The 16,060-nt window shown below is 50.3% G+C and overlaps 1 protein-coding gene across 1 annotated transcript in view; it reads left to right on the top strand.

Moving 5' to 3' along the window:
- Nucleotides 1–11,757, top strand: part of PGBD5 (piggyBac transposable element derived 5) — a 104,895-nt gene extending 93,138 nt beyond the window's left edge. The window contains exons 6-7 of the mRNA XM_016940651.2: nt 7,990–8,095; nt 9,783–11,757. Coding sequence (XP_016796140.1) covers nt 7,990–8,095; nt 9,783–9,978 — 302 coding nt within the window. The 3' untranslated portion in view covers nt 9,979–11,757. The remainder of the gene's footprint in view (nt 1–7,989; nt 8,096–9,782) is intronic.
- Nucleotides 11,758–16,060: the final 4,303 nt, after the last annotated feature.

The raw sequence follows: 16,060 nt of genomic DNA on the forward strand, positions 1-16,060 counted from the left end.
GACACAGTGGGGCGCGCGGGGATTGGTTGAGCTTGGCCGAGCCCACCGCTGCGGTGGATGTGGCGTCCACTGTGGGCTGTGCTGCTCTGGGGTCAGACTACCCTCGGTTATTCCCCAGCATCTGGGGCCACGCTCCTAAGTGTGGCGGCTGTGTGGAAGCAGCGGGGAAGCAGCGAGGAAAGAGCTCCCCGTTCGTTGTAAGCTTTTGAGCGGTGCAGGCTGACGGGGTTTGCAGGTGGCTCAAGCAGCCCCTGGAAGCCCCCAGGTTGTACACGGGGTATGATAATGGGCTGCATTTGAATGGCATTTCACTTTGTCGTCTGGGATTCTGTGAAAAATCCGTTCTGATGGAAGGAAAATCCACCGTTCTTATCTTTCAACGTCTTCCTTAGAAGTTAAGCATGTGCGCTGTCTGGTTCATCCGCTGTTCCCTGATTTCTTCATTGATTTTACTCAGGATTTAAAATCCATTCTTAACAAAGGGACTTACTTAGCAAGGAGCCTATACTTAAAGTAACATACAGTGAAATCATCACTAAACCACTGAAAAGAACACTGAAAGGACAAAGGGGCCCTTGCAAAGGCGTTCCCAGCTGTGCTGTGCTTGGGGGCAGCCTCCCCTGCCTTCACACGGAGGCTTTCCTCAAGACAAATGACGACGAATGAGGTAGAAAACAAAGGCCTCTTTCCCCTTCACTTGTAAAGGAACACTGCTAAGGAGCCCAGGTGTTTGTGTGTGGATTTGTGCTCTCACATGTACGTGTGTGTGGTGTGTAAGCTTGCCTGGCATGTTGTGTGTGCTGTGGAGTGTGTATGTGATATGTATTTTTGGTGGCATGCTGTGTGTGGTGTGTGTGTATATATTGGTGTGGTGTACTGTGGTGTGGAGTGTTTATGTGGTATGGTATGTGTGGTATGGTGGGTGTGGTGTGTGTATATGTTGGTGTGTTGTATGCGGTGTGGAGTATGTGATATGTATGTTTCTGTGACGTGTGTGTATATATTTGTGTGTGTGGTGTGGAGTGTGGATGTGATATGTATTTGTGGTATGGTGGGTGCGGGGTGTGTGTATATATTGGTGTGTACTGTGGTGTGGAGTGTGTATGTAGTATGGTATGTGTGGTATGGTCGGTGTGGTGTGTGTGTTTTGTTGTGTGGTGTGTAAGTTTGGTGTGTGTGGTCTGTATGTTGTGGTGTGGTGTGTATACACGTGTTTGTCTATGTTATGGGCATGGTGTGGTGTGTGTGGTCTGTGTGGTGTGGTGTGTATATGTATGTTTACATGGTGTGGTGTGTGTAGTCTATGTGTGGTGTGTATACGTGCATGTCTATGTTATGGGTATGGTGTGTGTGTGTGGTGTGTGTGTGTTGTGTGTGTGGTGTGTATCTTTCTGCAGTACAGTTTGTGCATCTATGTTTAATGTATGTTGCTAGTTTATTCCCATGCTTCACCTCCCGCCAGCTTAAGTTGCATCACGCCTCAGTGGAGATGGCGATCGAGGGACCCCAGCAGATGGGCGTCAATACTCGATTTGGGTGTAGAGGGTTGTAGGGAGCTGTGCTCTTGAGTGCTGTGTCTAGGATCAGTTGAAGAAAGGTTTGAGCCAGGCCTGGTGGCACCCACCTGGAGTCCCAGCTAGTCAAGGGGCTGTGGCAGGACATTGCTTGAGCCAAGGAGTTCAAAGCCAGCCTGGGCAACATAGAAAGACCCCCATCTACCAAGAGAGAAAAAAAAGAGGAGGAGGAGGAAGAACGAAGAAGAAAGAGGAAGAGGAAGTAGAGGAAGAAGAACGGAGATGAAGAAGGAAAAGAAAGGCTTGGAATTGGCCTTGCAAGCTGAAGGCTAGAGTTTGGGTTGAACTTCCAGACTCCAGTGATGAGGGTCTTGGTGCAGGACGAGGGAATTTCCAGGGAACATGTTTGAGAGTCAGGGGCAGGAACTGCTTCCTACCAAATTATTTTGTTTATTTATTTATTTTTGGGACAGGGTGTTGCTCTGTCGCCCAGGCTGGAGTGCAGTGGTGCTATCATAGCTCACTGCAGCCTTGAATTCCTGAGCACAAACAAATCTCCCACCTCAGCCTCCCAAGTAGCTTGGACTACAGGTGCATACCGCTGCGCCCGGCTAATGTTTTTTTGTATTTTTTGTGAGACGGGGTCTCACTATGTTGCCCAGGCTGGTCTCAAACTCCTGGCCTCAAGCGATCCTCTAGCCTCAGCCTCCCAAAGTGCTGGGTTTACACGCATGAGCCACCATGCCCAGCCCCACCAAATTATTTTAAGTGATGACCTCTGAAAAGGTATCTCAAGGCAGGATATCACGTTCATCTGAGCTCAGTGAAAGCAGATAATGAAGAGAAAAGAATGAGGCTGGAGAGGTTCAAAATCCTCTCCAGGATTTAAGATGACAAATGTTAAAAGGCTAATTTTAAGGGTTGGAGCTCTTAAAGCAGACACCAAAGGAGCATGTAAGGAGGATATTGATGGGCAATTGATTTTTAAATCTGTTGAAATTTAGTGTTCATGTTTAATGTACTTACAATTTCTGGATCCAAAGTATTCTATTTTACATCATAAAGTTCAGAACCCTAGCATCCCTTAAAAATCCCAAGGAATGACCACAGCATCACTGTAGCCCCACTCCCCGCTCCAGCGGCCCTGGTCCCCTCTCCCAGTACCTCTAGAAAGCACTCCCAGGGAAGTTCACACTTGCTCAGTGAGCGCTTCAGGTGGGTGCTTCAGGTGGGCACAGACCTGGGTGTAGCTGGAATGAGTGGGAAATTGCCTGGGGGAAGGTAAAGTTCATAGCTGCTCCTCCCCAGGAAATCTGTTTTGGGGTTCACATCTTAGAGTTCTTTTTTTCATGAAGAGAGATCGTCTTCTGTACCTAGTATTCCTTCCCTTTGGATGTGCCATAATTTCTTCAGCCAGTGCCCCTATCAATGATCCACTTTTTCGCAGTGTTAATAATGATACAGTGATGTCTTCATACATAAACATTTGGGCACATCTTTGATCATTTCCTCTGGGTCAATCCAAAAGCGGAAGTGCTGGGTCAAAGGGTGGGACGATGTCAAGGTTTCTGGTGATGGGTTGCCGCAGGCTGTACTTCTCTGCCATCGCAGCGGGCACAGATGCCTCCAGCTTTACCGGCGCTACTTTTTTATTTGTCATTCTGACAGGTGAAGATGCCCCCAGATTTTAAATGTCAATCACTCTGACTGCTGGAGAGGTTGCACATCTCTCCATGTGTTGATTGGCTAATTTCGAGTGATTTTTTTTATGTTCCTTACAATTTTCCTTTTGAGATATTTGTCACGTTCTCATTCACTTGAAAGGAAGTTTTCTGCCTATAGCACATTGTTTTCTGTATTTCATTTCCTTTTGTTTTTATTTGTGATTAGTATTATTTAACATAAAAAAAAGTTTTCATTTCTTCATAGGCGGATCTGTTGATACCTTCTCTGCTCTCATGCTTTAGGTCTCTGCTCTGTCCCAAGGCCAGATAAGTATAAGTTCACCTGGCTGTTTTATGGTGTAATTTTGTGCTCTTTACCATAATCCACTTCAAATTTATTTTGATGCATGGCATCAAGTGGGCCTCTACTATCTTGTTGTTTAGTGGCCAGGCTGGGTTGACCCAGCAGCTGCACCTCTGTGCCTAAACCATTTATTGAATAATTCATCCTTTTCCTATTTATTTTAAATCTCACTCAGGGCCAGGTGTGGTGGCTCATGCCTATAATCCGAGCTACTCAAGAGGCTGAGGCAGGAGAATCTCTTGAACCTGGGAGACAGAGGTTGCAGTGAGTCGAGATTGTGCCACTGCACTCCAGCCTGGCCGACAGAGCAAGACTCTGTCTCAAATATATATGTATATATCAGATGATAAACTGAAGCATCATATATTCTAGAGACTACTTCTCAGCTCTATCTTATATTCTGTTCTACTATGACCATATATACTCTGGTTGTAGTTGAGCAGAATTTCCAATTTTAGGAAATATGTAACTAGGTATGAACATTTTAGGAACTGGTTTATTTTTTTTTTTACTCCAGATTCTAGGGAATTGTGAACCTTTTTGTCACAGAGTATGAGCATATGTACAGGCTTTTTAAAAAGTTAAATGCAGGCCAGTCACAATGGCTTATGCCTATAATCCCAGCACTTTTGGAGGCCAAGTTGGGAGGATCACTTGAGTCCAGGAGTTTGAGACCAGTCTGAGCAACATGGCAGGACCCCATCTATGCAAAAAATACCACCTCCCCCCGCAAAAAAATTAGCTGGGCATGGTGTAGCTGTAGTAGTCCCAGCTACTGGGGGTGGGGGTTGGTGGGGCACTGAGGCAGGAGGAACACTTGAGCCCAGGAGGTAGAGGCTGCAGTGAGCCGAGATCGTGACACTGCACTTCAGTCTGAGCAACAGAGTGAGACTGTCTCAAGAAAAAAAAAAATGTTAAATGCTGTCACATGTCAAGGGATATTCCCATTGTGAGCCAAACCCTTTTGCTTTTCTTTCGAAATCCACCTTGGGTCTGTCATCTTCCTCCTGGAGTCTGCCCATTTAGGATTCACATTCACTTAGGATTCACATTCACTAAGACTAATGAGAAGGCAGAATGTCTGCATATGAATATGAGTCAGGTCTTGATTCATTCCCTTAAATTTGCAGAAGGGTAGCAGGAATGTCAGTCAAGCCACTAACAGCCGAGGAAGGTGCTAAGACAGAACAACTGTTAGAATGGGAAGACAGGGCCATGTCGATCTTGAGCATCACAGAGACAGACGTGCAGAAGATAGACGTGTGCAGATCCATGTAGCTCTGAATACAGCGTCCACCACGAACCTGTGCATGACATACACACCATTCTCAGTGATTCACTCAGTCAAGACAGTCACTGTCAGATTCCCTCTTGCTAATATTGCCAATGTTAGCAATCAGAAGATGTCACAGGACAGCTGCCTTGCCTTTTTCAGCTGGGGTACTACCTCAGAATCCAAAATATCATAGGGAGAGGAGGGTGATCTGGTTTATAAACTGGGGAAATGCTCGAGGAGAGGATGCGGATCTGGTGTGGAAATAGCTCAGTTTCAAGCCGAAACCCCCATGTTAAATTTAAAATTATGAAAAAGAATGGGAAAGAAATGAAGAGTTAAAGAAGGTCTCCCATGTCCCATGGCGAGGTAGATTGGGACAGTGACAGTCCAGGAGCCTCTGCTCTTATTGGGCTGAAATCAGGAGGTGAAAAGCTGCAAGGTCGGTGGCTATGGGGACGGGTCTATGGGAAACCCCGAGATCTTCGGAGAGCGGCCATGACTCACCGGAGACACTAATGACTCAGAGCGGGGCATCCTGAGTTCCGGGAAAAGAACTAAGGGGATTTGCATTTCTTTATAGGGATGGTCTCACCTGCTCACATCCAAGTGGAACCCTAAAGAGGCCAGAGCCTCCTGTGACCCAGAGAAGGTCGTCATTGGAGGTCAGGCAAATCAAAACATAGCTGGAGATGGGAGACCTGCACGGGCCACATGCTGTGGCCCCAAGTGTGACAAGGGGTTCCTCCTACTCGGTCTTGGAGGCAGAGGCAGCTGAGATAAGGGGCCGGGGACAGGAACCCTCAGGAGGGGCGTTGGAGAGAGACGGCAGTCCTTGGGCACTGCAGGCCCGCACGCCCTCCCTGGCGCCTGATGCACTGAGCCCTGGAGAACGCCCCCTCTGCGGGCTCCCGACAGCAGAACATCTCTCAGGAGGAGGGGCTCCATAAGCAAGTGAAGGAGGCCATAGTCTTCCGGCCAGGAGGAAGCTCCAGTGTGGGGGCCGCCGTGGTTTTCTGGCCCTTGGAGAGCTTTAGGAAACGCACTGCCAGGGCCCCTTCCCCGGTCCTGCGTCTCTAGGGCAGGCCTTGGCAGCTCAATTTCCCACAAGCTGGCCAGTGTTTCTTCCATGCGAAATGCTGCTGTTTCTGAGGAAAGAAGGAAAGAGTCCGGCTCAGTGTATGTAAGCAGATCTGCGCGACCCTGGTCTCCTCAGCCACGGACCCTCAGTGAGAGTTGTGGGGGTGGGAGGGGGCTGGCCCCAGATGAAGCTCCTGTGGACCTGCAAAGGACATGCCCGTTTGACTTTGACCTTGTCCATTTAAGTATTGCTGAAATTGCACAATCCTGTGAGCCAATGCCTTAAAAAAAAAATACAGAAAAATGGCACTGTGCCCATAGTCCCTTGCTGCTGTGAGGGAAGGCCAGTTCAAGGAAACAGTAGGTCAACTCCAGCCACACTCGAATGGCCGCGGCTGTTAGGAAGAACGCGTCCGTCTCATCTTCCGTGTTGTCTGCGGTGGGTGGCGCATAGGGCAGGCCTGGGAAGCCAGAATGACCAGCAGTGGCTTGGCAGCGGGGCAAGGAGGGCTCATGGGTCTCCGTGTGCTTCTCAGGCCCTGCTGGTAGGATTTGTTCATCTTGCCATGACCTTCGCGGTGCCCCTGGGATGCATTCCCAGTTGTACTTAGTAGAGGAAAAGGTGTTTGAGGGTGTAGGGCCCCCAAAGTTCGAGGAGGCATGAAAGGATGGAGCTGGGGGATGGGAGGGTTGAAAAGGACAACCTCCTCCTTCTTCTGAGCCTCTAATTCCTTTTGGCTGCGCGTGGAGGCTCGCACATGTAATCCCAGAGTTTTGGGAGGCCCAGGTAGAGGATCACATAAGGCCAGGAGTTTGAGACCAGCCTAGGCAACATGGTGAGACCTAGGCAACATGGTGAGTCTCTGTTTTAAAAAATTGTTTTAATTAGCTGGGCATGGTGGCATGTACCTGTGATCCCAGCTCCTTGGGTGGCTGAGGTGGGAGTATCCCTTGAGCCCAGGAATTTTAGGCTGCAGTGAGCTATGATCATGACACTGCACTTCAGCCTGAGTGACAGAGCAAGACCTCATATCTAAAAAAATAATGATAATAATTCCACCCTTTTGCTTTTTTATTTTTTATTTCATTTTGAGATGGAGTTTCGCTCTTGTCACCCAGGCTGGAATACAATGGCAGCGATCTCAGCAAACCGCAACCTCCGCCTCCCAGGTTCAAGTGATTCTCCTGCCTCAGGCTCCTGAGTAGCTGGAATTACAGGCGCCTGCCACCGTGCCCAGCTAACTTTTGTATTTTTAGTAGAGATGGGGTTTTGCCATGTTGGCCAGGCTAATCTCAAACTACTGACCTCAGGTGATCCCCCCGCCTTGGCCTCCCAAAGTGCTGGGATTACAGGCGTGAGCCACCATGCGCAGCCTCCTTTTGCTTTTTTAAATTGACAAACAATAATTACACATTTTCACGGGGCACATAGTGATGTTCTGCTACATATGATGTATGGAGATCAGATCAGGGTAATTAGCATATCCATCATCTCACACACTTATCGGGGGATTTATTAAAGGATGCAAAACCACAGCCTAGATGGGAGGAGTGAGGTCTAGTGCTCTGTGCGGGGTGACTCTGCAGTCACCCTGTGTGGGGTGACGAGTTGCCGACACCCCTTGGCTTTGATGAAGGCAGGTGGAAAGGGCTCCATGGTGCTGTCTGACCTCAGCCACCACCTCTTCTTCCTAGCATCCCTCACCCAGCCTGGCAGAAGGGGGAGGGAGGGAGGAGTGAGCCCTGTCTCCGCTTTCACTCTTTCAAGGCCCAGTCGGATGCAGCACCCTTCCCCGTGCTGCTTAGAGCCCCTTCAGGCCTGCCAGGATCCTACAGGCCTGTAAACCCCATGACTTGGGGTGCTGTGTCTGGGCCAGCACATACCATGGCCCTCACCTGACTGATGCTTTCCTCAATCCCTCTGAAGCACCTGGTGGTTGGTGCTGATTGTTCTTCTTCAACTGTCCCTCCCCTCCTCCTCCTCTGCTCATTATTAAGTTGGGAGCAGCTAAGCTGGACGAAGATAGGCACATTTATAAAGTAGCATTAGGAGGAGGTGCTGAGGAAGGGGCTTATCTTGTCTCTCGCCTTCAGGAGTCATCATCAAAAGGAAGAGTGGGGAGATCCCATGCCCCTTGGCCGTGGAGGCGTTTGCCGCTCACCTGAGCTACATCTGCAGATACGATGACAAATACAGCAAGTAAGTGGCTGGGCACCTCCATGACAGAAGGGCTCTCATAGTTGTGCCGTCTCGGAATAGATGTAATGGCAGATGATCACTAGTTTCCCCAGTGTAAGAACTGCAGGATGAAGACCCTGAGAGGTAAGATCCTGCCCTCAGCCTGGGCTTCTGGGCCTCGCCTGTGCACACATGGCTTTACCTGGAAGTCCTCTGCCCAGGTACTCTGTGTCCTCCACTCTCCCAATGCTGGGTTCACATTCCCTGTGCCCAGAGGCACCCTTTCCTTTGCTTACTGAACTGAGCTGTCCCTCAGCAGTGAGCTCAAACTCTAGCCGTTGGCATCGCTTGCCCCAGTCCTCTATTCTGAATTGCTGTCCTCCTTCCCCACACCCCTAACACACTGGGCATCAGCTCGGGCACTTCAACCCCAAGTCACATGTGTTCTAGCATGGGTGCCTTAATTTTCTCAAATATGGATGCCTGTTTAGATCACCAGATGTGGTCTCATGTTCAATATACACATAGTATGCATAGTTTACACACAGCATAGACAAGATCCACAATGTGCGGACGTCCAGACACCCACGATGCCACCCCTGACCTCGTGCCATTATAGCCACCATGATGGGAACTCAAAAAATGACGACTATTGAACATTGAAACTATTAAATTACTGGGATTGAGCCTTACCACTTAGAACAGGGTTGGGCTAACTCAAAATCAGATATTGACTGAACCTTCTTTGAGGGTAACCTGTACTTCCTGGCCTTTTTCATGCTAAAGAGGGAAAAACAAGGACCTGGTTCTCTCTGGAAAACTCAGCCTGTGTGTGAAAGGTAGTCCCACTCCTTGGGGATTCATTGAACAAGTCTTTGTTGAACGCCCACTATGTGCTCAGCACCTTACTAAATTCCATGAGGTTGTTACAAAGACATTGGCATTCAGTTCACTGAGCACCTGCTATGTACTGGCACCTTGCTGTGTTCTATGAGGTTGTTCTAAAGCAGCTGGCATTTGTGGAGTAGATGTCTGTCGTGCCTGCTCTGTGCTGGGCATTTCAGACATAGTGAGATATTAAGGATACCGATCCTCCCATACTTTATACAGGGTGCAGAGGCAAACTCACAAATGGAGAAGACAGTGCAGTGAGTGAGGCCTGAGGCTAGTGCTCCCAAGAAGGCCAGTGTTCTCAGGGTCTGGGTGGGCTTCCCGGAGGGGTGACCTCTGTGCCTTCATCTGCAGGGATGGTGGGGATGGCAAAGTACATTCGGGAACAGGGTAATGCCCTGCAGGGGCCTGGAGCTGAGGAAGAGCTTGGCCTTGGGGGAGTGTCAGCTGCACAGCACGCACAGAGCACAGCTTTGCAAGGAGCATTCAGCAAGCAGGGAAGCTGGAGGGGCTGGCAGGCGCCTGTCCACTCCGGGGCTGTGTGCCACCCCAGCACACCTGGCACCTGGCTTTCAGGGTCTCCTCCAGCAACCTTGTTATTTTCATTTCCTTGGTCTTAAATGAAGTTCATTGTGACAAAACCCCCAGCTGGAACTCACCTAACATCCCAAGCCTGACTCCTGCCCCCACAGCCCTCCTGCTTCTGTCGGGGGCGAACCTGCAGCGTCTCACGGGCTGTGGTGAGGGGGCCCTTTGGGATGCATCTCCGGGTGCCATGAACCATCGGGTCAGCCGTTCTTATTCCCTCTGTCCTCAGGTATTTCATTTCTCATAAACCAAACAAGACCTGGCAGCAGGTGTTCTGGTTCGCCATCAGCATCGCCATCAACAATGCCTACATCCTGTACAAAATGTCAGACGCCTACCACGTGAAGAGATACAGCCGGGCGCAGTTTGGAGAGAGACTCGTCAGAGAGCTGCTGGGCTTGGAGGATGCCTCTCCGACCCACTGATGCTGGGGGCGCAGGACTCGGTCAAGGGAGGGGCAAGAGGAGGAGGAGAGCCTGCCGTTCCAACTTGCCCATCAGAGACCCGGACACGGCCTGGTGTGTGGCTTGCTGCCTGGGAGGGATGCACAGGGCCTCTGGAGGGACAGGATGGACCTGGTCAGAGGACGGTTGCTGTCCTCATTTGCATTCCAAGAAAAGCATGTCCTCCCTCGAGAAACAGTGCCGCCGGTGTGATGAGCACTTACACCCACGTTCTCAAGGGCAGATTCTCTCATGACATCCGTGGAGCTTGCGAGGCAGCGTGGACTGGTGACTGTGAAGGAAGGCCCCCGTGGTAGAATGAGCTGGAGCATGCTCTAAGAGAGATGCCTGCTTCCTAAAGATCTACAGCAATCTGGGACGTGGTTCAAGTTCAAGACTTGAAGGAAGCAAAGATGCCCTGCATGGTTACAATGGCTCAGGTGTCAGGGGAGGCCGGAGGGTTTTCCAGCATTTGCCTCATGCCAGCACCTTTGAACCGGTCTCTTAGAAGAAGACACACATCCTGGGTGTACAGTGGTGAAATGGGGAGTGGGTGCCCATTCTGAAAAACGAGGCATTCCTGCTCATTCCCTCTGCTTAGCTGGTGGGCAGGGGAGAAAGGGAAATGCCAAAAACTTGGAGTGAAGGATGATGCTATTTTTTATTTTTAAATATATCTTCAGGTTATTTTCTTACTGTTGCTTCAGATCTAATGTAAAAGGCAGATGTCCCCTCCTCTCCACCCCCAACGCTGACCCCGGCCTCAGTCACGGCTCTTTGCATGATCACAGTTCTGTGTTCTGGCCTGTGGCAGGGCCGGGAAGGGCCGCTGGCTTCCGAACAGACGTGGTTGCTCTCCACGAGGCGCATGGGGAGCCCGCGGGCCCTAAGCTTTGTCGCAGATGTCATCATTGGCAGAATTACTTGTCTTGAAAAATAAGTAGCATTGCTGAAACACACAACCGAATTCTCTACGATGGCCATTTGCTCATTGTCTTTCCTCTGTGTGTAGTGAGTGACCCTGGCAGTGTTTGCCTGCTCAGAATGGCCCCTCAGAACAACAGGGCTGGCCTTGGAAAAACCCCAGAACGGGACTGTGGTGACAACTCTGGTCAGGTGTGATTTGACATGAGGGCCGGAGGCGGTTGCTGACGGCAGGACTGGAGAGGCTGCGTGCCCGGCACTGGCAGCGAGGCTCGTGTGTCCCCCAGGCAGATCTGGGCACTTTCCCAACCCAGGTTTATGCGTCTCCAGGGAAGCCTCGGTGCCAGAGTGATGGGCGGATCTGACCGTCCCCACAGACCAGAAACAAGGAATTTCTGGGATTACCCAGTCCCACTTCAACCCAGTTGATGTAACCACCTCATTTTTTACAAATGCAGAATCTATTCTACTCAGGCTATGGGCCTCGTCCTCACTCAGTTATTGCGAGTGTTGCTGTCCGCATGCTCCGGGCCCCACGTGGCTCCTGTGCTCTAGATCATGGTGACTCCCCCGCCCTGTGGTTGGAATCGATGCCACGGATTGCAGGCCAAATTTCAGATCGTGTTTCCAAACACCCTTGCCGTGCCCTTTAATTGGATTGAAAGCACTTTTACCACATGGAGAAATATATTTTTAATTTGTGATGCTTTTCTACAAGGTCCACTATTTCTGAGTTTAATGTGTTTCCAACACTTAAGGAGACTCTAATGAAAGCTGATGAATTTTCTTTTCTGTCCAAACAAGTAAAATAAAAATAAAAGTCTATTTAGATGTTGATTCTCTGTTAATACGTGAATTCGTTTAAAAGGTCAGGGAATAGGCGGGGTGCGGTGGCTCATGCCTGTAATCCCAGCACTTTTGGAGGCTGAAGCGGGCGTATCGCTTGAGTCCAGGAGTTTGAGACCAGCATTGGCAACATGGCGAAAGCCCATTTCTACAAAAAATACAAGAATTAGGTGTGGTGGCACATGCCTGCAGTCCCAGCTACTTGGGAGGCTGAGGTGGGAGGATCTCTTGAGCCACTGCACTCCAGCCTGGGTGACAGAGCCAGACCCTGTATCAAGAAAAAAACAAGGTGAAGGAACAAAAATACAGGCTACTTTTTAAAATACTTGATTTTTTTTTGTTATATAATCTGGTGTATATGATATTAACTGTTCTTGGTGTCTCAAACCACTGAGCAGTTTATAGAAGAAATGTTTTTGAGCTTTGGCTAATAGAAATACCTCTTGATGTTGCAGTCGTATGAGTGCAGTTGTATTTGAGGTGCCTGTTTCATTGAAGACACTAGCAGGCCTGCCTTCCGGCCTGGTGGTTTTCCCTCTTTTCTTCTAGTTTGTGTCGTGTGTCATTCCAGATGAGCAGGAAGAGGTGCTGTTCTGACAGGCAGTGGGTGGCTGCATTCCCCAGTCATGAGAGAATAATTGTACCATTGTAACACTCTGTTTCTAAAATGGCAGCCACCTGTTGTCTGATACATGATGGGAAAAGGCAGCTGTTGAGCCGGGTCTAGGGGAGGCTTCAGTGGCCACTTCAGGTCTCTGGAGCAATGCTGTTGACTGAGAAGAGTTTCTCTTCTCCATCCAGAAGGACAGAATAGCATGTAGGACTGACTGACAGAACCTCCAGGGACCTGGACCTTGCCTTAGAGATGTGATTCAAAGTGGCTTTTTGGAGTGACTCTAGTTGAAGTGCATCTGGTTCCAGTATCTCCCTGGGTTCAACAGCCCTCAGGTTGATTCTTGATTGGCTTTGGAGTAGCTGGCCATCCCTGGGGATGAGGAAAGAGCATCGTAAGTGGTCTTATGACAGAGGGAGCCAGCATGGCCCTGGCTGAGTATATGGGGCTGGCAAGCACCACTGCACATATGGCAAGTGAGAGCCCATTCCACTCAGATCCAGCCACTAAGCCAAGCCGATCCCCTGTGGGATGTCTCTGCTGCAGGCTCTGGAAAAAAAAAGATGGAGCAATGAGCTTCCCAGCCTTATGCAAAACAAAACACCCACAAAAACTTCCAAGCTTCTCCAAAGAGAATCTGCATTTCCCTGCAACTCACAGGGAATTGAACCTGCACTGAGCTTCACGGAGTTTATGAGACCTTCCCATTACTGCAGTTGTGTTGAGAGTCCCGTGAGGTCCTTCTTAGGCAAATTCAACTTCATTGAGTGAATGTCTGTTTCTGTTTGGTGCCTACTTGATCAGGTTCCATATTCGACTTTCATTGTCTTTCCCCACACTCTGCTCCCTAAAGAGCCTCGATTTTGGCCAGGTGTGGTGGCTCACACCTGTAATCCCAGCACTTTGGGAGGCCGAGGCAGGTGGATCACAAGGCCAGGAGATTGAGACCAGCCTGGCCAATATGGTGAAACCCCATCTCTACTAAAAATACAAAAATTAGCTGGGTGTGGTGGTGGACACCTGTAGTCCCAGCTACTCGGGAGGCTAAGCAGGAGAATATCTTGAATCCGGGAAGCAGAGGCTGCAGTGAGCCAAGATCGCACCACTGCACTCCAGCCTGGGTGACAGAGCGAGACTCCAACCCCCCACCCCGCCACAAAAAAAAAAAAAAAAGCCTCGAGTTTGAACAACGTCTTCCCATGGACCATGGGACATTATACTAGGGACATCTTTCAAAAGTCAGGCAAGTCATATGGAAAAGTCTTGGTGGCTGGGTCATTCTGAGCAAACACATCCAGTACTGACTAAATCAGATGAGGCTTGGTCACCAAAATTGAGTTAACTCTGCTGCGTGCAAGAAGCAAGAAGATTGCAGGTCCCCAGGACAGAGCCTGGAAGGTTCTGAATCCTTCCTGTGTGGCCCGTGTGTCGACATCCTCCCCAGGGACCCAGGCTCAGCCCCCCAACAGTGAGGGGGGTCACCAAGCATCAGGCTGAGAGGAAGCAGGGCAGACCCGGGAGGGCCATGGGGCCTTGCAACTACGCAAGCCTCACACATTCTCCTCCAGTCCGCATTCATGGCAAAAAAAAACATTTCCCCACTTGCCTGGGATTGGGGCGAGAACAAGTCAACGACACACTGATGGGGGAGAAAGGTGACCTTGGGTGTGGTACCTCCCAGATCTGTCTCCTGCATCCTCGCAGGTGCTGTGTTTGAAAAGTATGACAGCGGTGGCTAACAGGCCAGCACACTTCCAGGTGGCTTGGGGTGGCCCCTCTGCCCCAGAGCCTTACTCCTCACAGGGATCCCTGTGGGTTAGGCATGGACTGTCACCACGCCCAGGTGGAGAGGTGCAATGGTTCTCCCAGGTAAGCAGACCCAGGTTTGCCTGATCCAGGAGGCCGCATCCTAACTGCTGTGGGGACTGGCTGTCCCGATTCATCACGAGGATGGGGGATTTTATCCCTGACTTACCTGACAACTTTCTAGGGGATTTTCTCCTTTCCATATCCAATCCTGTCTGCTGATCCGAATACTGAAAACAATCATTATGAGATCCGGGACATCACCCTCCCCCTGGGTCCTTTTCTTGTCCTAGATGGAGATGGGTGTTTTGGAGCTTAACAACTACTGAAGCTAAAGTTCGCCTGGTAGGGAGCCACTATTCTGGGGGGCATTTGGACAGGGCAAGCCCTTGGCCGCGCCAGACCCTGAGCCAGAAAGAACCACAGTGCTTTCCTCACCCAGACGGCCCCAGCTCACAGCATGGGGAGAGTGGGATGGGGTGGGGGAGTGGAGCCAGCTGTGGGGTCTCATCAGAGTGCCCTGGGATCTAGGCCAGAGGCGCCGTCTTCACCCACATGCCAGCTTTGTAGTTCTGGTCCCTCTTCCTTAAGCAAGGGCTTGCCAAGCCTTGGCTGTGGAAAGCCTTAGCCTTGTGTAGTGGGAGTTCCAAACGAAAGAAGTCCCCAGAAGTTCACAAGGTAGTGGCCAGGGAAAGTGTCCCCAGTGCCCCCTCCCCACCGGTGGCCTCTGCAGCCTGCTTTGGAAAACAGTTCTGTCTGTGAAGAAATCTCTCCTGTTATGGCCCTGTGTCAATCAATGCGGGCTTGGCTGTCTGCCCAAATACCTTCCTTCCTTATCAGGAACATGACTGAGGCTTCTCACTTTTGCCTCCATCGCTTAATCCCTTTTTCTCCGTGGCTTCTGTGTGTCTCATCTTCAAGAGTATTTCTCAGCCTTCTTTGCAGGTATGTTATTCTCTCCCAATAAGAAATAAAGACTATCAGGTACCAAAGTGGCACTTAGAGCTGTTGCCATAAAATAGCACCAGAGAGTAAGCATGCCCTCTGGCCACGCAGCTCGCTGCCATTTAGCCATCTCTGTGTCCCTCCCTCCCTGGGGTGCCCAGTTCGCACCCCAGTTCTCCAGCAGCCCAGGCACATTCTCCTAGCTCTGACCCCTGTCTGGTGGTAGCCGGGCAGCCTCTCTTGAGTGTAGGGTGGTGGTGCTGGCGCTGGTGGCAGCTCTGTGTGAACTGTGTTCCGGGGGGGTAGGGCACCTTCACCCTTCCGTGTATACCCATGTATACACAGTCATAATGAGGAGACTCCTGCGGGAGACTTGATTGTGCGCTCCATGTCACTAGCTACTCTATAAGCAGATACCATTCTTCAGGTTTTTTCCTTAGTTGCTTGGAAGCTTGACCTTGTGTGCATGTATTTGGAGATGAAAACAGAAAGGGCGGGGAGGACATCGGCTTGTGTGAAAGACCTAGGAAGACGATGGAGGAGGGTGTGCAGCTTCGCTCACGTGTCAAGCCTCCTGGCTCCCTCAGGTGGAAGGGGCATTTTATGGCTAAGGAAATTCAGTGAGGAGTGAAGGGTGAGGCTGAGCCCGCCAGAGAAATCAGCCTCGGCCCTCCCCTCCCCAAGGGTCACCCCCCGGCAGCGTACCTCTGTTCTTGGTGCGTCTCGCTAGTCTTTGATTCATTCTTCTGCCGTCTTCACCCAAGCCTCGCTGGACTAAAGAGTGACAGTTAATGCACATGGAGCATTTCTGTTCCAGCAGGTCACGTCTCCCTGTATGGTTCCTTTGCTGAGTCCTCAGCATTGCCCTGGGAGCTGACAACCATCGGTCCCCCTTTTGTGATGGGAAAGTGACACTCTGAGAGCCGTGGT

The sequence above is a fragment of the Pan troglodytes genome, chromosome 1, assembly GCF_028858775.2.
Source record: "Pan troglodytes isolate AG18354 chromosome 1, NHGRI_mPanTro3-v2.0_pri, whole genome shotgun sequence".
In the NCBI taxonomy this organism is placed as follows: Eukaryota; Metazoa; Chordata; class Mammalia; order Primates; family Hominidae; genus Pan; species Pan troglodytes.